The sequence below is a fragment of the Mesoplodon mirus genome (genome assembly GCF_964341445.2).
Source record: "Mesoplodon mirus genome assembly, chromosome: 4".
NCBI classification, from domain to species: Eukaryota; Metazoa; Chordata; class Mammalia; order Artiodactyla; family Ziphiidae; genus Mesoplodon; species Mesoplodon mirus.
This window is the reverse complement of record NC_138979.1, coordinates 151,961,903-151,985,258: the sequence shown is the minus strand read 5'-3', so window position 1 is coordinate 151,985,258 and position 23,356 is coordinate 151,961,903. Positions and strand designations below refer to the sequence as shown.

The window sequence follows — 23,356 nt, the reverse complement described above, 5'->3', positions numbered from 1 at the left end:
CTCTGGAACACGGCAGAACAAAACTAATGCACACATATACCTGGATAAACGCTATAATGGGCACATGGAAGAAACTGACTACCTCTGCCTGGGGAGCTGGGAAAGGTTTCCAAAGGTGACACGTGAGCAGGTCTTGATCCTAACTCAAGCCATAAATATTCAAGCATTCAAGGCTAGGCCGGCAGGCAGTATTACTGCCCCAGTTTTACAAATCCAAAGTGTATAAATGAGATCCAGAGAGATGAACTTTTTCCAGATTACAGAGCGTAAACGTCAGAGATAAGACAAGACTGCCGGTTTCTAGACTCTCAGTCCAGTGCTCTTTCCGTTGGCCCAAACTGCCCTCTTCATAAATGTGCACATAAATGTGCTAGCTCCCCACCTGGGGGCAGCTGGTGTGGTGACAGAAGACACTGCTATGGGTTTCAGTGCCAGCTCCTCCTCTCGCTAGCTATGTGCCTTTGAGCAAATACTTAATCTTGCCATGCCTATTTCCTTATCTATGAAGAAATAAAGACTTACCTACCCCCTGGATAGCTGTGAGGATTAAATGAGACAATGAACAGCAAGCTTTTAGCGCACTTTTCAGTGAATTGTTAGCTGTCATGGTATTAATTGTATCAGGGTTGCCTGGACCCTAATCATTGAGGATTGAATACTGAAAGTCCACAGGCCAAACGTAACCCAGGGATGTGTCCTGCTTGTTCCCTGTAGTGTTTTGTTTGTTTAATTAGAAATGGTTGTAACATTTACGTGTTGAGAGATCCACAGGGAAATCTGAATTTCTGGCTTCATTTGAAAAAACAAGATGAGATCTGGCAACCCTGGGTCTGCACTGCTGTTTGGCAGCAACTGGGTCCTCTGCTTTGCCTCAGTTCCACCCCGCGCACCCTCCCCCAACCAAGCCCGCATCTCTCGTTTATGCTACCCGCTTGGGTCTACAGGCTCAAATTCCTGCTGTAAATAATCAAATGTAGAACCCCCAAATAAAAGCAAACTAAAAGCAGAGCTGCTGTATGTAAAGTGGGGCAGGGAAACTGGCAGCCTCTGGTTCACATTTACCCTCTGGCTGCTACTCAACCCTATTCCCAACACCCCTCCCCTCCACCTCCGCTGCCCTCCCCTGAGCCCCTCTCTGGACCCCTAGGGCTCTAAGGTATATTGATTTAAGATCCACTCCACGTTTGGGCATTTTTTAGTGTTAAACCACAGGACTACTCTCTGGGACTTATATACTGGTCCTTTGGCCAGTAGAGAAATTAGATCAGCTTACAGGGCCAAGGGGTGGGGATGAACAGGTATCTAGACCACCTTTTAGCGGTCAAGGAGTGTCTAGAAGAACAGCATGTGAACCCCCCTCAGCCACGATGGGGGTGAAAGCCCCACCCCATCTGGGGCCTCCACTAGCTCTGAGGGAGGACAAGACTAGAGACTGGGTTCTGTCCTTTCGGAAGCAGGAGTCCCGGCTCTGTGCGGCAGAGCTGCTGCAGACCCGGTGCCCACCAGAGCCACACAGGACGGTGAGTGAATCTGCGACAGGGCAAGCCCATAGTGTCTTTTACATCCAAACAGTAAAAAAGGAGAAAGATCTGACTGATAATTTGATAGAGAAAGCTCCTGGGCAAGGTGTTTACCTCGTAGGCATCTGTCAGCTGTCGGAGGCCTCTCTTCAGATAATGGAAGTGCTTCTCCCTCTGCAAAATAAGCCTGGAAAGATAAAGAGCTTCGTAAACCTACTCTAACAGCCTCGGCTTCCCCCACTACAGAACACAGTACGCACACGCACACACTCACTCACACCTTCTGGTCATCCCCCTACAGTCAATGAGTAGAAAACAGCAACTTCTTTAGCTCCCCAGGGCGGCTAAACCAGAGAAGAGAGGCCAGCCTCTGACCGTCCTTAACGTGTCTGGAAATGGCGCTGGCAAATGTTTGGGGAGGGGCTTCCCTGGTGGCAGTGGTTAAGAGTCCGCTTTCCAATACAGGGGACACAGGTTCGAGCCCTGGTCGGGGAGCTAGGATCCCACATGCTGCGGGGCAACTAAGCACGCGTGCCACAACTACTGAGCTCACGCGCCTCAATGAGAGCCAGCCTGCGTGCTGCCAACTGTGGAGCCCACGCCCTCTGGACCCCAACAAAGAGCCCGTGCGCTGCAACGAAAGATCCTGCATGCCTCAACGAAGATCCGGCGTGCCGCAACAAACACACGGCGCAGCCAAAAAATAAATAAATAAACAAACAAACAAAATGTTAAAAAAAAAAAATTAGGGATTCCCTGGTGGCGCAGTGGTTGAGATTCCGCCTGCCGATGCAGGGGACACGGGTACGTGCCCCGGTCCGGGAAGATCCCACATGCCGCGGAGCGGCTAGGCCCATGAGCCATGGCCGCTGAGCCTGCGCTCTGCAACAGAAGGGGCCACAATAGTGAGAGGCCCGCGTACTGCAAAAAAAAAATAAAAAAATAAATTTGTGCAGCCAAAAAATAAATAAATAAGTAAAATGTTAAAAACAAACTCTCCTTCGTGGCCGGTAGCTTTGGGCTAGAAATGCCTCTGTGAGCACACTTAGCCAGGCAGTAACAAACCACCCAGAAAGTTCCTCCAGGATCTAGCTGAGAACAGATACCTTGCGGCTCCCCACCCTGTAAGCAATTTAAATCTGAGCCTCGCCACTTCCCTGATTTGGTTAGCCTCTGTCGTTCTGGTCATTTCTTATGGGGTCACTTCTCTGAAGTCTGTGGTTTGTACCCTGCCTGCCCCTCACTCATCTGTCTAGTGTTCCCTCCCCGAAATTCCACCTCCCACGTGCTGACCCACAGCCCTGGCCTGAGGATCACGTCTGTATTCTGCAGCCAGTCACTCTCCTCGGCCCTGATGTCAGCAACACTGGCTCTAAGATGGACTGTGCTGGCCATGGCCACCTGCACAGGCAGGCAGAGGACAGGGGCTGCGCTTCTCGCTGGGTCTTACAGAAGGGGTCTGTGTGATTACGGAAGGAAAGAAAAAAGTAAAGAATTTAAGACATTCCCTGTGCTTGCTGATTCCAGAAATAAAATGAAAGAAGAACCACTCTCTTTCCTAGGTATTCAATTCAACAATTGTTTATTGAACTCCCACTGTACTGTGCCCAGAAGAAGGAGTCTTTACTTCAAAAAGTCTTCTAATTCAGTACTGGAAATGAGATAAGGACATAAGCGGCTACAAAATGAGGAAAACTGAGTAGTTTTCATAAAGGGAAAACAGATAAAATACTAGAGACTCTAAAGGGTTTGGGGGAGGGCATCTCATTCAGAAAACAACGATCAGGGAAGGTTGTGTGAACAGGTGGAAGTTGAGGTAGGGGCCCTGGAAGAAGGAGAATATTGTAACAGGCAGAGGATGTGAGGAGTTGGTGGGAGAACAGTTTAGCCAGAAGGAACAAAGACAAAAGGAACCGACCAGGGCCGTCCAAAAGAACTTCCAGTGATGATGGAAGTGTCTTTGTCTGTGCTGTCCAATAGGTAGCCACGAGCCACATGTGCGTACTGAGCACTTGAAATATGGCTAGTGTGACTGAGCAACTGAATTTTAAACTTTATTTAATTTTAATTAATTTATGTTTAAACAGGCGCAAGTGGCTAATGGCTACTATATCATGCAGACAGGTATAAAGCGTGCAGAGGGAGTGCAGGTCGGGGATTTGGCCTGGCTATTAGGAATGAAAGCAGAATGGTCAAGAAGGCAGCTGAGGCACTTTTTACAGGGAGCTGGGATGCCAGCTGAGGAATTTAACTCAATTTAATACGCAAAGGGAATTTGCGACAACGTGGATGGAACTTGAGGACATTATGCTACGTGAAATAAGTCAGATAGAAAAAGATAAATACTGCACAATCTCACTCATATGTGGCACTCTAGAGCTTCCACCAAAAAAACAAAAAACAAACAAAAGCCCTGAGCTTGTGGATACAGAAAACAGATTGGTGGTTGCCTGAAGTGAGAAGTGGAGGGGGAGGGCAGTGAAATGGGTGAAGGGGGTCAAAAGGTACAAACCTCCAGTTATAAAATAAATAAGTCTGGGCTTCCCTGGTGGCGCAGTGGTTGAGAGTCTGCCTGCTGATGCAGGGGACACGGGTTCGTGCTCCGGTCCGGGAGGATCCCACGTGCTGCGGAGTGGCTGGGTCCGTGAGACATGGCCACTGGGCCTGCGCGTCTGGAGCCTGTGCTCCACAACGGGAGAGGCCACAACAGTGAGAGGCCCGCGTACCGCAATAAATAAATAAATAAATTAAATTAAATTAAATTAAATAAATGTAATGTACAGCACAGTGATATAGTTAATAATACTGTACTGCATACTTAAAAGTAGCTAGGAGGGGCTTCCCTGGTGGCGCAGTGGTTGGGAGTCCGCCTGCCGATGCAGGGGACACGAGTTCGTGCCCCGGTCCGGGAAGATCCCACGTGCTGCAGAGTGGCTGGGCCCGTGAGCCATGGCCGCTAAGCCTGCGCGTCGGGAGCCTGTGCTCCGCAATGGGAGAGGCCACAACAGTGAGAGGCCCACGAACCGCAAAAAAAAAAAAAAAAAAAGTAGCTAGGAGAGTGGATCTCAAAAGTTCTCAACACAAGAGAAAGAATTTATAACTATATATGGTGCTGAATGTTAACTGGACTTACTGTGGTGACCATTTTGCAATACATACAAATATTGAATCATTACGTTGCACACCTGAAATGAATATAATGTTATGTCAGTTATACCTCAATTTTAAAAAATAGGCAAAGGAAAATCCTGAGGGTTTTCAGCTGAGAAAAAATGACCAGAACTGTAATTTAGAAAAATTATCTGACCACAGTAGGTATTCAATATGTGTTTACAAACTGTACCGATGAAAGCACTAAGTGGGGAGAGAGATGAGGTGGGAAGACAGGGTAAGATGCTGTTAAGAGTCAACCAGGTGGGGCTTCCCTGGTGGCGCAGTGGTTGAGAGTCCGCCTGCCAATGCAGAGGACACGGGTTTGTGCCCCGGTCTGGGAAGATCCCACATGCCGCGGAGCGGCTGGGCCCGTGAGCCATGGCCACTGAGCCTGTGCGACCGGAGCCTGTGCTCCACAACGGGAGAGGCCACAACAGTGAGAGGCCCGCGTACCAAAAAAAAAAAAAAAAAAGAGAGAGAGAGTCAACCAGGTGGGAAGAACTTAGAGTTCTGAGGGCTCCACCTAGCACGGTGCCCAAGACAAGCTGACTGTGGACAGGTGGACTCTAAAGCACCGGAAGTGTATTCAGGTGGGGATGTCAGTCACATCGCTGGAAACCCATGTGAGACTCTGGAGAGGGATCCAGGTGACACAGACGAACTAGGAATCATTTATCTGCAAGCAGGTGACAGGTGAAGCTGCAGGAGTAGAGGACAGAGCAGAGAGCAAAGTTTGAAGGCAGAACTGAGGGAAGCCCCATCTGTAAGGGCTTGGAGGACCAGGAGCCAGAGGAGAGAGGTAAAGAGCAGTGCACAAGCAGAGGAAGGCCAAAGGCAGTGTCGCCTCACAGGCAGAGCAGGAGGAGAGAATTTCACGGAGGTTTTTTTTTTGGTGTTTTTTTTTTTCCAGTACGCGGGCCTCTCACTGTCGTGGCCTCTCCCATTGCGGAGCACAGGCTCCGGACGCGCAGGCTCAGCAGCCATGGCTCACGGGCCCAGCCGCTCCGCGGCATGTGGGATCTTCCCGGACCGGGGCACGAACCCGTGTCCCCTGCATCGGCAGGCGGACTCTCAACCACTGCGCCACCAGGGAGGCCCTCACAGAGGTTTTTAACAGCGGCAAACAGTGCAGTAGGAGTGAGGAAAAGAGGACAAACTACAAAGTGGCTGGTGACCTTCAAGAGAGTTCAGGGAGTGAGGAGAGCAGATTCCAGATCATAAAGAAGAGATGGCCAGACTCAACTTCTCTTTCAAGGAGGTCCAGGGGTCAGGGCTCAGCGAGCACAGGGACAGGTGGGCTTGAAGCACTGGAGGTGTATTCAGGTGAGGGCGTCAGAAGGAGAGGTGAGTCTGAAAATAATGAGTCTACATTCTCAGAGACAGAAACAATGGGACAGTGTGAAGTTAGACAAACAGAGGACTCTGAAGTGGGGAAGAGGGAAACCAGGGAAACCAGGGAAACGTGGGACGGCCTCGGTTTTCTCAGGAATTAGGAAGCAAGACCTGGGAGAGTGTGCGTTGGCCGTAATGGGGAATATGTTAGGAAATCTACACAAGATGAATGAAGGATGATAAACCGGAGTGAAGGCCCAGCTGAAGCTGAGGAGTATAATCTTTTGATGAAGCCGTTCAGAAGGCACTGTTGTACGATTTTTTTTCTTGGCAATCTTGCTAGGACCCTTTAGCACAAGCAGCGACAGGGGTACTGTGGTTAGGGCTCGTAAGACGGGAAGCAGAAAGGTAGAGGTGTGAGGGAACGGAATGAGATCAGCGCACAGCTGAAGAGAGCACACCACGCGGCCTGGCTCCGGCCGGGCAGGCTGAGTGTGGCCAGCATAGGTGTGATGGACGAGAAAAACCAGAAGGGCGCAGGAGACCGTTAACAGGGCAGGCAGAGACCCACTCAAGAAGTGAGAGGAAGCTGAGAAACCCAATCCAGGTGAGGGCAAGCACAGAATTTGGAGGCAGAACTCCTGACTTCTAACTATGACAGGATCAAGTCACAGAGGGTTTTCTACAGGTCAGTTCTTGGCAGTCTGAAAAATAGTCAGAGGAATTTGAAAATGCCAAATACCCTGGGATGCTAAGCCACAGAGGAGAGAAGGGAAAATACTCTGTTCCAATAAAGAGAACACTTTCCACCTCATTTAAAATGTCGGGCAAGACAGCATTAAAGGTTTCTTGTGAATAAAATTTTGTGATCCTAAGTGTAATGCTGGGGAAAGGGACCAGGTATTGACTGGAATTCCCTGTTGGGTCTGCCTGCCTACTGCATACCCTATAACCCCGTGAAGGGAGCGCACATCTAGCTTCAGCACCTGGGCCCAGCACAGAGCAGGCTCTCAACATGTACTGTCGAATGAACAAGAGAAAGAATAGAGGAATGGTAGCGTCAGTTTCTGACTAGCCAAAAGAGACTTCTCCCTGGGTACGTGTCCTGTCAATTAAAAAGAATGACAAACCTCAAAGGGAAAGTTAAAATGCGAGCAAGCAGAGAGGGCAAGGAGGGGTTGGTTAGATTGCAGATGGCATCCACTCTGGCTCAGGGGTGCTTCCTATCAGTCTCTCAGGGGGTCACACATGCCACACTGCAGGAGACCCGTCAGCCAGGGGTTAAATTTCCCTGGAGGACTCGGTATTTCTAGAGAGCTGAATTAAGCCACAATCAAATCCTTCCCCTTTTTGTGGGGAAAAGAAAAAACCAACCCCGGAGAATGAACCCTTTCCCTTGTCTTCTCACTCCTCTCATTTGACAAGGGGCTTGTCAGTCCTAGGAAATGAAAGACCTCAGAGGCAAAGGCTTTTCTGTGTGTAGGGAGGAAGAGACTCTGGCTACTCCTCAGGATCCTGAAGTGACAAGAAGCTACCTGAAGCCTCACCTGACCAGAAACATCTAACTGAAAGAAGCTTCAGGCACCTTTTCTGCAGCTCTGAGTTGGTCCCTAGAGGTGGGACCTGAGGCAGCCCAAAGGGGGCTCCCCAACAGCTCTCCTCCCACCCCGAACCTCCCTCACAGATAGCCAGGCCCTGGGAGCCCTGCTAAGAGGGAACTTGTGAATTCCTTTAGCTGGTTTCATCTGAAGACCAACTTTAGCCACAAGCAGGGAAAGAGAAATTTCTTTCGGTGACTTTTTCCACAAGGGAAACTGTCCTTTCACTTTCATCCACTTAATCATAAACACACGTACACATGCATGCAAGCACACACACAAAAATGCTAATATGTAAATGTTATTCTAAAATCTCGGGAAATGTTTCTTTGTTTATCTAGCGCTTCAAGGGCCACAATGCTGATTGAATTTTAACTTCTTCTTTGAGGTTTATGATTCTTTTAAATTGAAGGGACATATATCCAGTTTCTTTTGGTCAGCCAGAGACTGTACTAAGAGCCTTACTGTTATGGACTAAATTGTGTCTCCCCCCCATCGCCAAATTTCGTATGTTGAAGCCCTAACCCCCAGTGTGACTGCATTTGAAGATAGGACCTTTAAAGAGGTATTTAAGGTTAAATGGGACCTGGTATCCTATAAAAAGAGTAAGTGACACTGGGGAGGAATCCACACAGAGAAAAGGCCATGTGAACACACAGTGAGAAGGCGGCCTCTGCAAGCCAAGGAGAGAGACCTCAGGAGAAACCAACCCTGCCAGCACCCTGATCTTGGAATTCCAGCCTCCCCAACTGTGAGAAAACAAATTTCTGTTGTTTAAGCCACCCCATCAGTGGTATTTGATTACAGCAGCCCTAGCAAACGAATACTCTTACCATTCTTTTATTCTAAAGTCACCTCTAGATCTAAAACTCTTTTCTGTGTAGGGCGTTAGAAAAGAAAAGCTAGAGCTCTTTCCCTTTCCTTTCTGAATAATTCAGCCCCAAAGCCATTCAACTAGGTGGAGCAGAACAAGCCAGGCTCTGCGCAGGAGTGGGGTGGCAGGGCACACTGCCGGGCACGAGTGCTCAGCTGGCTGAGGAGGGCATCTGTGTGGCTGTGGAGAGAGGGGTGGGAGATTGGGACACACAGGAATGACCAAATCAATACATATATTTAGGATATGGGCAGTCTGGTTCCACTGTTGGAGAAGTAACTTAGAAATACTTGTGTACTGTGCAGCATGTCCAGTACAGTCCCATGCCCTCACCAAGCTCCAGTCACACTGCCTTGGGTACACTCTGCTCTTTTCAGTCTCAGGGCTGCAGCTCATGGTTTCCCTCTGCCTGGAAAAGCCCCACCACCTCCTGAACTGGCCAATTCCTACTCACCCTCCAGGTCTCAGCCTAAGAGTCACTTTCTCTGAGAGGCCTCTGCTACAGACTTCATGTCTACATGCCTCCAAAACTCTTATGTTGAAATCCTAATCCCCAGTGTGATGGTATTAGGAGGTGGGGACCTCTCTGCATGGTGATTAGGTGGTGAGGGTAGAGTTCTCATGAAGGGATTAGTGCTCTTATAAAAGAGACCCCAGAGTGCTTCTTCCACCAGGTGAGAATACAGTGAGAAGATGCCATCTATGAACCAGAGGGGCGGGTCCTCGCCACATACCAGATCTGCTGGTGCCTTGATCTTGGACTTCCCAGGCTCCAGAACTGTGAGAAATAAATGTTAAGTCACCCGATCTACAGGAAGTTGCTACAGCAGCCCAAATAGACGGAGACACCTTCCCTAATTTACATCCAACCTAATTTACACCCTCCCTGTTACTCTCTCTCGGAGCGCCACGTTCCCTTCTTCAGACAGTTACCCCTGGGCTTCCCTGGTGGCGCAGTGGTTGAGAATCCGCCTGCCAATGCAGAGGACACGGGTTTGAGCCCTGGTCCGGGAAGATCCCACATGCTGCGGAGCAACTAAGCCCGTGCGCCACAACTACTGAGCCTGAGCTCTAGAGCCCGCAAGCCACAACTACTGAAGCCCGCGCACCTACAGCCCGTGTTCCGCAACAAGAGAAGCCACCGCAGTGAGAAGTCCATGCATTGCAACGAAGAGTAGCCCCCGCTCGCGGCAACTAGGGAGAAGCCCACGTGCAGCAACGAAGACCCAACGCAGCCAAAAATAAATAAATAAAAGAAAGAAATTTATTTTAAAAAAAGACAGAGAGAGACAGTCACCCCTTGGTAACTATGTTCTTTGAATTCATTTGTTTAACAACTACTTTCCCCATGAGACTGAGAGCCCAGCAGGAGCAGGACCTGGGTCAGCCTTGCTCACCCTGTTCCCAGAGCCCAGCAGTGTCTGAGCCCCTAGATACCGCTGCCAAATGGGTGAAGGAATGAATGACTTTAAATGAACACAGCAGGGCTTCCCTGGTGGCGCAGTGGTTGAGAGTCCGCCTGCCGATGCAGGGGACACGGGTTCGTGCCCCGATCCCGGAAGATCCCACATGCCGCGGAGCGGCTGGGCCCGCGAGCCATGGCCGCGGAGCCTGTGTGTCCGGAGCCTGTGCTCCGCAACGGGAGAGGCCACAGCAGTGAGAGGCCCGCGTACAGCAAAAAAAAAAAAAAAAAAAAAAAAAAAAATGAACACAGCAGACCGAATGACAGCAAACACACTCCCTCCCCCTAAACGTGGACCATCCCTGAGACTCATGCCTTTGTTTGTGACAGATGAGAGAACAAGGATTCAGTCCATTGTTGGCTGCTGGGAGGGTTTTAAACCCACTAAAGCCAGGGGCTTCTCCAGTCAAAAAGTAAGCCTCTGGGGCTTCCCTGGTGGCGCAGTGGTTGAGAGTCCGCCTGCCGATGCAGGGGACACGGGTTCGTGCCCCGGTCTGGGAAGATCCCACATGCTGCGGAGCGGCTGAGCCCGTGAGCCATGGCCACTGAGCCTGCGCGTCCGGAGCCTGTGCTCCGCAACGGGAGAGGCCACAACAGTGAGAGGCCCGCGTACCGCAAAAAAAAAAAAAAAAAAAAAGTAAGCCTCTGGCACATAAGCAGTAAGTCACTTGAGAGAGGGTGGGAGGGAAGATGAACTTACTTGTATGAACCTTGGACAGAACAACAGTATGAAGGACCACATCTTTTAACTGCTCAGGATTTGGAAAACGCTAAAGCATCATCACATACAGAAATGGCAGAAAACATGGAAGCTGAGCAGGTGCCCGTATGAAAACTGCTTTGAGAGCTTAACTCAGAGCATTTTGGCTTCAGAGCAACTGCCAACACTTAACCGTTAGTGCTCTATTAGCATTATCAATATTTCCCCCTTACAAGGAGCACCAGTCTACTTTTTCCCAAGAAAAAAACAACTTTTTGTTTTTTGGCCACGCTGCACAGCTTGAGGGATCTCAGTTCCCAGACCAGGAACTGAACCTGGGTTACAGCAGCGAAAGCCCGGAATCCTAACCACTAGGTCACCAGGGAACTCCCCGACAATTTAAAACTTTTGTGTGAGTGTGTGTGTGTGTGGTTTATGCATTTCAGGTGTCTTACTAAAGCTAATATAATACATGGAAAAGGGTAAATTCATAAGCATGTGAAACTGTGAGAATGACTAAGCACAGGGAAAGAAAAATTAACTTTTATGGGAAAGCAGGATACTGATAAACAAAACTGTTCAAAGCATGGTCCAAAAGCTCCTTGGGAGGGACCACCTCACTCCAGGAGAGAATGCATGTTTCACAGTCTGAGAGTGAGGAAAATGGGGAATAAACTGTAGAATGAAACAGCATTCAGCTTCAGCCTTGAATTTCAGCCCAATCTTCTATTTGGCAGTGGCTCTGAAAGGCTGAAGAGATGGATGCCTCGCTCAGCATCATTCCTGGCATCCCTGGACCTGGGCATGGTCAGTGATCCTGGGAGTGTGTGTGATTCTGCCACATCTGATCAACAGCATGACCTCAGAAACACAAACAAGCCATGTCACCTAGATTAACTGCTCTATCTGAATATTCACTTTAGCTAACAAGGAAGTTCTGTTCCTGCAATATAATACTAGACTTTTAAAATTTGACTACTAAAATGTTAAATATTATAATTGTGATAGTAATTTAAAATGCTGATAAATTTTCATATTTATTCTTAAACCCCAGAAGTTCATTCTATGGTGAAGATGTTTGGCTCCAGCCTTATATTGATAAGTTGATTTACATTCTCAGCCAATTGGCCACAGTGTGTAATATCTCTAATATTAATTAGCCTGCTGTGACATAAGATGCTAATTAGCATCCTTTAAAACACTCATTTTCATAGGCAACAATGACAAAATGGGAAATGTCAGATTCCTGACATAAACCCAGGGCCCTGGTATATTCTATTTCCACAAAGGATACAAACCCAACAGAAACATTTTTGTTTGCCACCCACACCTGACCTAAGACCTATGAATCAGGGGATTTTACTCCTTTACTGTCCTCTACCACCACTCCCAAAACACAGCTTCCTCCCAGATTGTAACCTCCTACTCTCCCTCCCATCTCAGTAAGAATAAAAGGAAAGTCCAAGGGCTCTGTTCTGATGGTGGGTGAAAAAGGAATGTCAAATGATCAAAGGTCCCTTTGGAAATACAGAGGATATGTGTCCACAGAGCTGGAGACAGGGCATAGTGACTCAGAGCACAATCAGGTGAGTCATTGCGATGCAACTCTAACCACAAACCCCTCCTGAAGCCACCATGCCCCTCACCATCACCAAGTCCTACCACCTCTGGGGAAACAGCCTGTACTGGGCAGAGAGCTCCTTCTCCCCGAGCTGTTTACACAAATGGTGTCATTGGCTAAGCTCCAACTGTGGCTCGCGACAAGAGTAATAATTCATTTATTGAGGTCTGGGCTATGGATTAAAGTAGAAATTTAGGTTAGCAGTTTGGAAGAAGACTCCTCTGGTTAGTTGATGCTTTCCTTTTCTGCTCCAGGGAAGAAAGATGAAGAGAACTTTTCCACCTGTCTTTCCATTTTTCCAACTGTTTTCTGCCTTGGCTAATCAGAATATTTTAACTAAATTTCTTCTCATGGAAATAAGGGCAAAATGGAATGGTGGCATAAAAAGACACAAAGTTAACTCAGGCTAGAAATATCTGTAATGCTCCAGTAAGCAGAAGTACCCCGAGACTGACTTGCCAGGAGTTAGTGTGTTAGGAGGCCTCAGGAAATTGGGAGACATGATAAAGGAGGTCAGGCTGGACCTCAGACCCTTCAGCTTCCCATCCAGAGAGAATCAGCCAGCGGCCCAACTAGACTACGTCCAGAGACTGTCAAGGAAAAGTGCTATAACATTAAGATAAAATAATGACCAAACACAATTTGGACTACTGATCAGGAAAGATAACACAGGACAGTTTCAGAGAAGCAATCTGTGATTAGAAGAGAAATGCTAATAAATGAAATAACCTTATGAAATTCTAGTGTGATACATTACAAAATTGGGGGAAAAAAGAGAAAATGAAGGTTCAAATTAATAAGTTTCTGCTTATAATTTTCCTTTTGGAATTTCTGACATCAAAGAGCTCAGAAGGCTTCAACTTACTAAGCACCAAGGAAAACAAAAGGCATTTTATTTCTCACTTGAAATGTCACCCTTGGGAATCTGCTGCACAATCACCAGTAAAGGCCAGGCTGGGAGAAGCTCAAACTTCTCACATTTTCCCAGTCAAGTCATAATATACATCCAAGGAATCCATCCTTTGCCATCCCCCTGGACTCTACATCTGTTTCAAAGTGTTATATGAAAAACGTGAGAGTTCTGAACACCAGCGCAGCAGGTCAGAACTAAGCTTCAAGATCATGAACTTCCTCTCTCCACCTTCAGAGCTCAGAGTTCAGGCCCTGAGGGCATCCCCATGTAACACCTGATGGCTCAGTTCAAGTGAGCAGCTCCTCTAGACACTATTCCAATAGTGGCAGGAGCTGGGGTCAGGAGCATCTCCAGGGAGCCAGAAGGTCAGGGAACCCCAGCCTCACAGCGGACTCATCCCCTGAGGTTGGACAAGCTCAAGGAGGAAAGAAGAAAGGCTCCCATGGGAGATGGTATTTCCCAGATCCCCTCAAACACTTAACCACAGCTTACCTTGGTACAAGGTGGTTGAACTTGTAAGAACTGAAGACCTCTTGGATCTTTTCTTCTACTTTTGCCTGGTAAGGATGCAGGAGATGGGAGAGAGAAAACAAATACAGATGAGACCTTTATCAACTTTACGTTCCTATTGTCACAAATGCCTACTGGCTAGAGTTCCTTGGTGTGACTTTGTACCTCACAGCATAACAAGACTGCATTCAGGGGCTGGGCAGGATGACAGGCTTGGGACAAGGACAGAGAGAGAAAGAATGCCCTGTACCACATTAGCATCACAACCGACTTCTCCAGTAAACTAATCCACGATATCCAAACTAATGGCGATTCTGGAGTTTGGGACCCTGGCACCAGTTACTCAGGGAGCAGGTGAAGATGGACCCCTTTTGCTTGAAAGACCTGTTCTTGCCTGCTCTATGACGTTGTTTAGGTGTTCGTTAACCGGCCATTCTCAAATATGCAATTAATTTCCGCCAAGGGTCCTACTTCTTATTGTCAAATTTAATGGTTTAAATATAGATTGAACAGTATTAAAATCCCCAAAGGGATTTACAGGAACATCAATCATGGAAACACCAAAGAAATAGCACATCTGGTCATTGGACCTGTGTCACACACCAGACTCCACAGTCCCATAAAACAAAAGATCTCGGAAAGTCAGGTCACAAAAGGAATGAGATGACCTGTCTCCTCTGAAGATCACACCATGATGTGGTCACACAGCACAGCTTCTGTAAGGAAGGGGTACGGCAGTGCAGGAGGGGGCTGGTCAACGGGATACAGGGTTTCACCTTCACGGCCATCCCTGCTTTGTGGTGAGGCAAGTCCTTGCTGAGATTTCAAGATATATAATAATGTCCTCTCTGGGAAATATCAAAAATGCATTATTTGTTTCTGAAACACCTGAGTTAGAGCTTCCAGTCCCTTTGACAAGTGTGCAAAAATCACGATGAGGGGAGCAGTGATGTGAATCAGCTAAAATGGCAGCCCATCTAAAATTCATTTATATTTGGTTTTAGGATATGCTTTGGTATTTGCCTTCGAACATGAGTTTCAGGGATTATCTGGCCAAGAATTTATAATACTTCAAAAAACAGACTGAAGTCACTGTGAGAATTCGACTCAGAAGAAGTAAGAAAGTTCTCCCAGACCCCTCACGATGCTTTCTCCATGCCAGACACCGATGTGGGACTAATACAAAGCACCAGCCTAAATGAAACACAGACTGCATTTTTCAGACGTGCCTTCCTTGGCTATACATTGAAAGGGATAAAAAAAAAAAATACGAGAAACATATGTCAGGAAGATCATTAAATAAAAGGATTTGCCTACCAGGTTTGGACATACAGTTTTTCTGGGCAGGACCCCGCTGTTTCCCCCTTTGCCTGCCAAAGCAGTAAAGCTATTCTTTTCTACTTCACCCGAAACTCTATCTCCAAGATTCGATTCAGCCCCAGTGCACAGAGGTCGAGTTTTCGGCATCCCTAGGAGTGGAACTGCTGGATCATTATGATAACTTTATGTTTAATCATTTGAGGAGCTGCCAGACTGTTTTCCAGAGCAGTTGTACCATTTTATATTCCCATCAGCAGTATATGAGTGCTCCAATTTCTTCACATCCTAGCAACACATTATTATCTATGTTTCTGATCATAGCCATCCTAGTGTGTGTCAAGTAGTATCTCACTAGTTGTTTTTTAAATAAATTTATTTATTTTATTTATTTATTTTTGGCTGCATTGGGTCTTCGTTGCTGCGCGTGGGCTTCTCCCTAGTTGCAGCGAGCGGGGGCTACTCTTCATTGCGGTGCACGGGCTTCTCACTGCGGTGGCTTCTCTTGTTGCGGAACATGGGCTCTAGGCGTGCGGGCTTCAGTAGTTGCAGCACATGGGCTCAGTAGTTGTGGCTCGCGGGCTCCAGAGTGCAGGCTCAGTAGTTGTGGCACATGGGTTTAACTGCTCCGTGGCATGTGGGATTTTCCCAGACCAGGGCTCGAACCCATGTCCTCTGCATTGGCAGGTGGATTCTTAACCACTGAGCCACCAGGGAAGCCCTCACTATAGTTTTGATTGCCTTTCCCTGATGACTAATGATGTTGAGCATCTTTTTACAGGCTTATTGGCCATTTGTAGATATTCTTCGGAGAAATGTCTATTCAGATCTTTGTTCATTTTTTATTTTTATTTTTTTTAAATTTTATTTATTTTTTTTACATCTTTATTGGAGTATAATTGCTTTACAATGGTGTGTTAGTTTCTGCTTTATAACAAAGTGAGTCAGTTATACATATACATATGTTCCCATATCTCTTCCCTCTTGCATCTCCCTCCCTCCCACCCTCCCTATCCCACCCCTCTAGGTGGTCACAAAGCACCGAGCTGATCTCCCTGTGCTATGTGGCTGCTTCCCACTAGCTAGCTATTTTACGTTTGGTAGTGTATATATGTCCATGCCACTCTCTCACTTTGTCACAGCTTACCCTTCCCCCTCCCCATATCCTCAAGTCCATTCTCAAGTAGGTCTGTGTCTTTATTCCTGTCTTACCCCTAGGTTCTTCATGACATTTTTTTTTCTTAAATTCCATATATATGTGTTAGCATATGGCATTTGTCTTTCTCTTTCTGACTTACTTCACTCTGTATGACAGACTCTATGTCTATCCACCTCATTACAAATAGCTTAATTTCGTTTCTTTTTATGGCTGAGTAATATTCCATTGTATATATGTGCCACATCTTCTTTATCCATTCATCCGATGATGGACACTTAGGTTGTTTCCATCTCCCGGCTATTGTAAATAGAGCTGCAAGGAACATTTTGGTACATGACTCTTTTTGAATTATGGTTTTCTCAGGGTATATGCCCAGTAATGGGATTGCTGGGTCATATGGTAGTTCTATTTGTAGTTTTTTAAGGAACCTCCATACTGTTCTCCATAGTGGCTGTATCAATTCACATTCCCACCAGCAGTGCAAGAGTGTTCCCTTTTCTCCACACCCTCTCCAGCATTTATTGTTTCTAGATTTTTTGATGATGGCCATTCTGATTGGTGTGAGATAACATCTCATTGTAGTTTTGATTTGCATTTCTCTAATGATTAATGATGTTGAGCATTCTTTCATGTGTTTGTTGGCAGTCTGTATATCTTCTTTGGAGAAATGTCTATTTAGGTCTTCTGCCCATTTTTGGATTGGGTTGTATGTTTTTTTGTTATTGAGCTGCATGAGCTGCTTATAAATTTTGGAGATTAATCCTTTGTCAGTTGCTTTATTTGCAAATATTTTCTCCCACTCTGAGGGTTGTCTTTTGGTCTTGTTTATGGTTTCCTTTGCTGTGCAAAAGCTTTGAAGTTTCATTAGGTCCCATTTGTTTATTTTTGTTTTTATTTCCATTTCTCTAGGAGGCGGGTCAAAAAGGATCTTGCTGTGATTTCTGTCATAGAGTGTTCTGCCTATGTTTTCCTCTAAGGGTTTGATAGTTTCTGGCCTTACATTTAGGTCTTTGATCCATTTTGAGCTTATTTTTGTGTATGGTGTTAGGGAGTGATCTAATCTCTTTGTTCATTTTTTATATTGGGTTGTCTTTTTATTAATGAATTGTAATAAGTCCTTAAATATTCTATCAATAGATACAAGTTCCTTGTCATATTCCCATTCTGTGGGTTGTCTTTAGGAACTAGTGTATTTTTTAATAGAAAAAGATCACTTCAGAGCACAAAGTATGATTTTTAGAGTACAACTTTTAAAATAATACTAGCAATAAGCCTGTAATTTTTTTTGACAAATAGTAATGGATTAATATAGAAATTAAAAAATAGTCATCTGAGGATAAGAAAATGAAAGTAATCCCCAAAATATGCAACATCCTTTTTTGCCTCTCCTTCTCCACATACAGTCTGCTAGTGTGATATAAATCATAGTAATTTTGTCACTGGGAAGATGTAAGCATTCTTTGAATGTTCTGATTTTTCATAGTGAAAGGAAAGGAAGAAAGCTAGTTGTATACAAAAGAGTTAACACAGCACGCCTGAGACTACTATCCTTAGAAAGGCCTACTTGAAAGGTAGACCCTGGCTGGAGTCTGGGAGCCTGGATCTCGGGAGGGCTCTCACCATTCCCAGAACTGATTAGAGAGGCTCACTGAGCCTAAACTGTATAAACAAAGTGGTTTATGGTGAACAGCTCTTTTCCTTCTGCGAGTCTGGAATTATGCTAGAAAGTGGGTCCCTATGTGACCAGCCCCAGTAAAAACCATGAGCACCAAATCTCTAATGAGCTTCCCTGGTAGCTCTGCATGTGTGGTCACAATTCAATGCTGGAGAAGTTAAACACTTCCTCTGTGACTCCACTGGGAGAGAACTCTTGGAAGCTTGTGCCTCGTTTCCTGGAGACTTCACCCCATGAGCCTTTTCCCTTGGCTGATTTTGTTCTGTAGCCTGTTGTAATAAATCATAACCATGAGTACAGCTATATGCTGAGTTCTCTGAATCTTTGTGTAAGCAGCTAAGGTAGAGAGAAAAGAAAGAAAGAGAGAAAAGAAAGAGAAAGAAAACCCCGGAGAAAGAAAAACAGGCATGGCTTTCTTGACATAAGAGAGGCCATTTTGGCCTAAGCCATTCTGGGATCTAAGCCTGGCCACAATGCTTGCCCTTTAATAGGTCTTAGAAATCAATGATCTTAAGAGAAGAAAGAATGCAGACACTGACTGTTATCAGGCGAGAGAAATAACAATAGCAAAGGTAATATATTAGTTATAAAGACTCCGAGTTCTCTTTCGATGGTAAAGAGTAGCCTGAAGCCTCAACCACCAGATGTACTGGAACCTAAGGGCTGATGATGTTGACCTTTTCTGAACTTCTGACTTCAATCAACTAAAGCTTGGACTCTGTAGACCACTCAAGCCCCATCATGAATATGCATGTACCCTTAGCTTAAAACTTCCCCAATTTTGCTGTTGGGAGAGACACTGCTTTGGGAAGGATCCCCAGTGTTCTCCTTACTTGCTGCAAGTAATAAATCCTTCCTTCTCCCGATCTTTGGCTCGGTCGTGTCTTTTGGCTCAACACTCACCAAGAGGCAAACCAGTTTTCAGGTAACACTAGTAGTGAATCACTGAACCTAGGAGTGATCTTGGGGACCTCCAAAACATTAGTAGAATTAGAAATGTAGCCTTTGGGACAGAATTAAGAGAAGCAGTCACAACAATTGCATAATGTCTGTGAAGCAAGATCTATAATTAAATTCCTTTTTAAAATTTTATCGAAGTTCTCACTTTAAATATAGGAGAATTGGGGGTAACTATTAAAAAACAAAGTTACCTAAGTCATGAAGAACTCTAACACTACACAGCTCTCAAATCAGAATTAGGAAGGGAGGGAGGGAGGGCGAGAAGGAGGGAGGGAGGGAGGGAGGGAGGAAGGAGGGAGGGATCGGCTTCAACACAGGGATGCTAAAGCATGTCTGCTTTCCCTGGCCTTTCATTTTATCTTGAATTTCCATGTTTCCTTTCCATCCCGAAGGAAGGGACTATTCTATTTTAGTTAATTTCTCTTTTCTGCATGAGAGCTCCCACAGGCAAGGCAGTTACCAACTGAGTACAATACAAAGGATTATTAACAGCCCTACAATAGCAGATAATTTTCTCTTGCATAAACAGCAAAAAGCCCATAGGTTCATTTCCCTTGAGCACAAAGCACACAGTTTGTGACCATGTTAATGAAAGTGATATGGCTCTCTTGGGAGGAGGATGACATCCTAAAGCATCTGTTCGGTTTCAGAAACATTGTTACATGAAATGTTATAAGAAATGCCATCAGGACTAGTCACCAAAAAATTCAGTCCCAAGGGATTAGCTCTTCAAAAATTTTAAACAGCCTGAAATAAGGGAAACTTGATTGACTCCTGATTCAAAACACACACCAAAAAGATATAAAAAGAATCTTGAGACAATTGGGGAAATTTAAAAATAAACTGGAGGGAATTCCCTGGTGGTGCAGTGGTTAGGACTCTGTGCTTTCACTGCCAAGGGCCAGAGTTCAATCCCTGGTCAGGGAACTAAGATCTCACAAGCCACATGGCTTGGCCAAAAAACAAAACAAAACAAAAAATAAATAAAAAATAAAAATAAATTGGATATTAGATGATATTATACAATTACTTTTAATTTTCTTATATGTGACATTATTGTGCTGATGTAGAAGAATATTATTCTTAAGAGACGCATGCTTTATTATTTAGGGGTAAAGTGTCATAATATCTTCATCTTACTTTCAAAGATTCGGGGAAAAAAAACAGTCATATACATATATACACGTGTGTACATACACACACATATAAACATACACACACACACCCCCAAAGGAAAAGTTGTGTCCATCACTGTGAAACAGGAGGGAAGGGGGCAGGGCACTACCCTTGAAAGAGTGACATAGCCAGAGGACATGACATAAACTGATTAGAACCAAATGGGTCCAAGATGGCAGACAAGTCAACTTCCACTAGACCTTGAGCCTCAGTATACACTCGCTGTAACACATCAGGAAGCTCAATGACACACCCACAGGCACCAAGACAGTTCTAAGACTAACCATAAGGATCAAAAAGTGGGCAGTGGGGCTTCCCTGGTGGCGCAGTGGTTGAGAATCTGCCTGCTAATGCAGGGGCCATGGGTTCGAGCCCTGGTCTGGGAACATCCCACATGCCGCGGAGCAACTTGGCCCGTGAGCCACAACTACTGAGCCTGCGCGTCTAGAGCCTGTGCTCCGCAACAAGAGAGGCCGCGATAGTGAGAAGCCTGCGCGCCGCGATGAAGAGTGGCCCCCGCTTGCCACAACTAGAGAAAGCCCTCGCACAGAAACGAAGAACACAGCAAAAATAAATTAATTAATTAATAAACTCCTACCCCCAATATCTTCCTTAAAAAAAAAAGTGGGTGGTGGCCCAATTCCTGGAAATCCCCACCCCTTTCCAAAATAGCTGAAATACTCCTCCCACTCATTAGCCTATGTAATTACCCAACCCTATAAAAACTGACAACCCTTTACCCTGGTGCCTTTCTCACCTACTGAGATGGCCCACACTCTGTGGAGTGTGTTTCTCCCAGGGCCACTCTCGCCTTCTGAGATAGCCCACACTCTGTCTGTGGAGTGTGTTTCTCTCTAAATAAATCTACTTCTTTTTTTAAAAATAAATTTATTTATTTATTATGTTTTGGCTGCGTTGGGTCTTTGTTGCTGTGCCTGGGGCTTTCTCTAGTTGTAGTAAGCAGGGGGCTCCTCTTTGTTGCGGTGTGCAGGCTTCTCAGGCTTCTCATTGTGGTGGCTTCTCTTTGTCGCCGAGCACAGGCTCTAGGCACGTGGGCTGCAGTACTTGTGGCACGTGGGCTCAGTAGCTGTGGCTCACGGGCTCTAGAGCACAGGCTCAGTAGTTGTGGCACACAGGCTTAGTTGCTCCATGGCATATGGGATCTTTCCGGACCAGGGATTGAACCCGTGTCTCCTACATTGGCAGGCCGATTCTTAACCATTGCACCACCAGGGAAGTCCCTAAATCCACTTCTTAACTATCACTTTGCCTCTCACTGAATTCTTTCTGCAATGAGACATCAAGAACCTGAGCTTCATTAAGTCCTAAAACCAGGTGTGTGATCTCAGTTGGAAAATTGTGGGTTTTGGCCGGGTTCGAGTCCCACCATGTGGGTTCAAGGCCCAATCTGAGGTGCATGGTTCCAGCTGGCGACCATGAAGGAGGGATGGTGATAAGGTAAGAATGTTGAAAGTTAGGTTTTGGTCCTAAAGAGGCCCGTGTGATGCTGCGAGCCAGGTATACTGGGGAGGACGCTCTGCCAATGTCTGCTCATTTTTGACCGGTAGGTCAATCCTGTTGCTTGTGCACATGCAACAGCAGATCCAGGACAGAATTGTTAATCTCTATACTCATCTCCCTGACTCTGAGGTTTTTCTCCTACATTCTTGCATTCTTGTTCATTCCTACTCTACTTCTTTCTTTCTTCCTTCTGTTAACCCCAGAAAACCTGTGTGACCACCAAGGTGTACTTTTTATTGCTTTTACTCCCCTCCCTCTGACCCTTACAAGTGCTGACGCTTTTTTTTTTTTTTTTTTTTTTTGCGGTACGTGGGCCTCTCACTGTTGTGGCCTCTCCCACTGCAGAGCACAGGCTCCGGATGCTTAGGCTCAGCAGCCATGGCCCACGGGCCCAGCCGCTCTGCGGCATGTGGTATCTTCCCGGACCTGGACATGAACCCGTGTCCCCTGCATCGGCAGGCGGACTCCCAACCACTGCACCACCAGGGAAGCCCCATAAGTGCTGACCCTTTATTCCCAACTTATAGCTAGACCAACTCCCACTCATCATCAACACCATTGGGGATGTCTTCTATGCTGTTTCTTTGTGACAACTTTTTGGGCACCAACACCTGGTTGCGAGACTACGCTGGAAGGGACAGCATCTAAAATGTTAAGTGTAAATCTTCACCAAATTGCACGGTGGATTTTACTTAAGAGTGGAGTTTTGGACAGCTCAGGAGCTTGTCTAAAATGGGTCAGGCTGCATCGATCCCAACCAATACCCCTCTGGGCCATATACTCTGGGATTGGGAAAGATTTGGACAACAGGAATTAAACGGAAAAAACTTAGTAGGTTATGTAATCAGGTTTGGCCACAATATGAGTTAGGAAATTTAAAATTGAGTCAAGTACCCTATGTTCAAATTTCCATGGCCTTGTATCTAGGCAATGGAACACAAAAGGAATTTAAGGCATGTGTAGCTTGGAGGGATAACTCTAGGGAGTACACTGAGTACCTTTTAACTGACCCACCCTACAGGGTCATGGATCCCGAAGGAACGTGGATCCCTCCTCCCCCAAGGTACAGGCCTTTTTGGCTATGCATTTCATAGCCCAGTCTGACCCAGACATCAGGAGCAAAATTCAGAAAACAACTGCTGGTCCTCAGACTCTGATGAACAATTTGTTCCAATTGGCTTATTTGGTTTTCGGTAATAGGGATATGGTCAAAAAGGCTGAACGCACCCAGAGAAATATGCAAAAGGCCCAGATGACGGCAGTGGCTTTGTCCACTCAGAGGCCACCAAAAGGGAAGTTGGCTTTTCTGGGCCAACCTGGCCCTGACAGACCACAAGGCCCATGGGTAGCCATACAAGGCCAGTGTACCCTCTGTGGATACAACGGACTGGAGAGAGGATTGTGATCAATGTGCCCTTTGCAAACAGCCAGGGCATTGGAAGAGGGAATGCCCCATACGCCAGAGAGCTACGGGGTGGGGTGGGGGGCCCTCAGCCATTGATGGTTGTGCAATCAGAAGACTGAAGGGGCCCAAGTGGCTCTGCCTAGAGATACCATCTACATAACTAATGGAGAGCCTTGGGTGGTCACTGATGTGGTGGGCCACTTGACAGAATTTCTTAAAGACACTGGTGCAACCTTGGTCTTAACCCAAAGGATTGGAAACCTTAGCAATCATAAGGAATACGTAATGGGGTTGTTAGGGAAGAGACAGGGGCACACCTTCCTGGAACCCCTTTTGTGCAAGATCAATGGCCAGCTGTTTCTACATTCCTTCCTGTTTGTGCCTGACTGTTCCATCCCGTTAATGGGAAGGGATTTATTAACTAAGGTAGGGGCCACTCTGTTTCTTGAGGGGCAAGGGA

The 23,356-nt window shown here is 46.2% G+C and overlaps 1 protein-coding gene across 2 annotated transcripts in view; it reads right to left on the bottom strand.

The window, feature by feature from the left end:
- FNTB (farnesyltransferase, CAAX box, subunit beta) overlaps nucleotides 1-23,356 on the bottom strand; it is an 80,397-nt gene that overhangs the window by 43,825 nt on the left and 13,216 nt on the right. For both annotated transcript variants that reach the window (XM_082618929.1, XM_082618930.1), the window contains exons 2-3: nucleotides 13,666-13,730; nucleotides 1,635-1,707 (exon numbers count right to left, since the gene is read on the bottom strand). In XM_082618929.1, coding sequence (XP_082475055.1) covers nucleotides 1,635-1,707; nucleotides 13,666-13,730 — 138 coding nt within the window. The remainder of the gene's footprint in view (nucleotides 1-1,634; nucleotides 1,708-13,665; nucleotides 13,731-23,356) is intronic.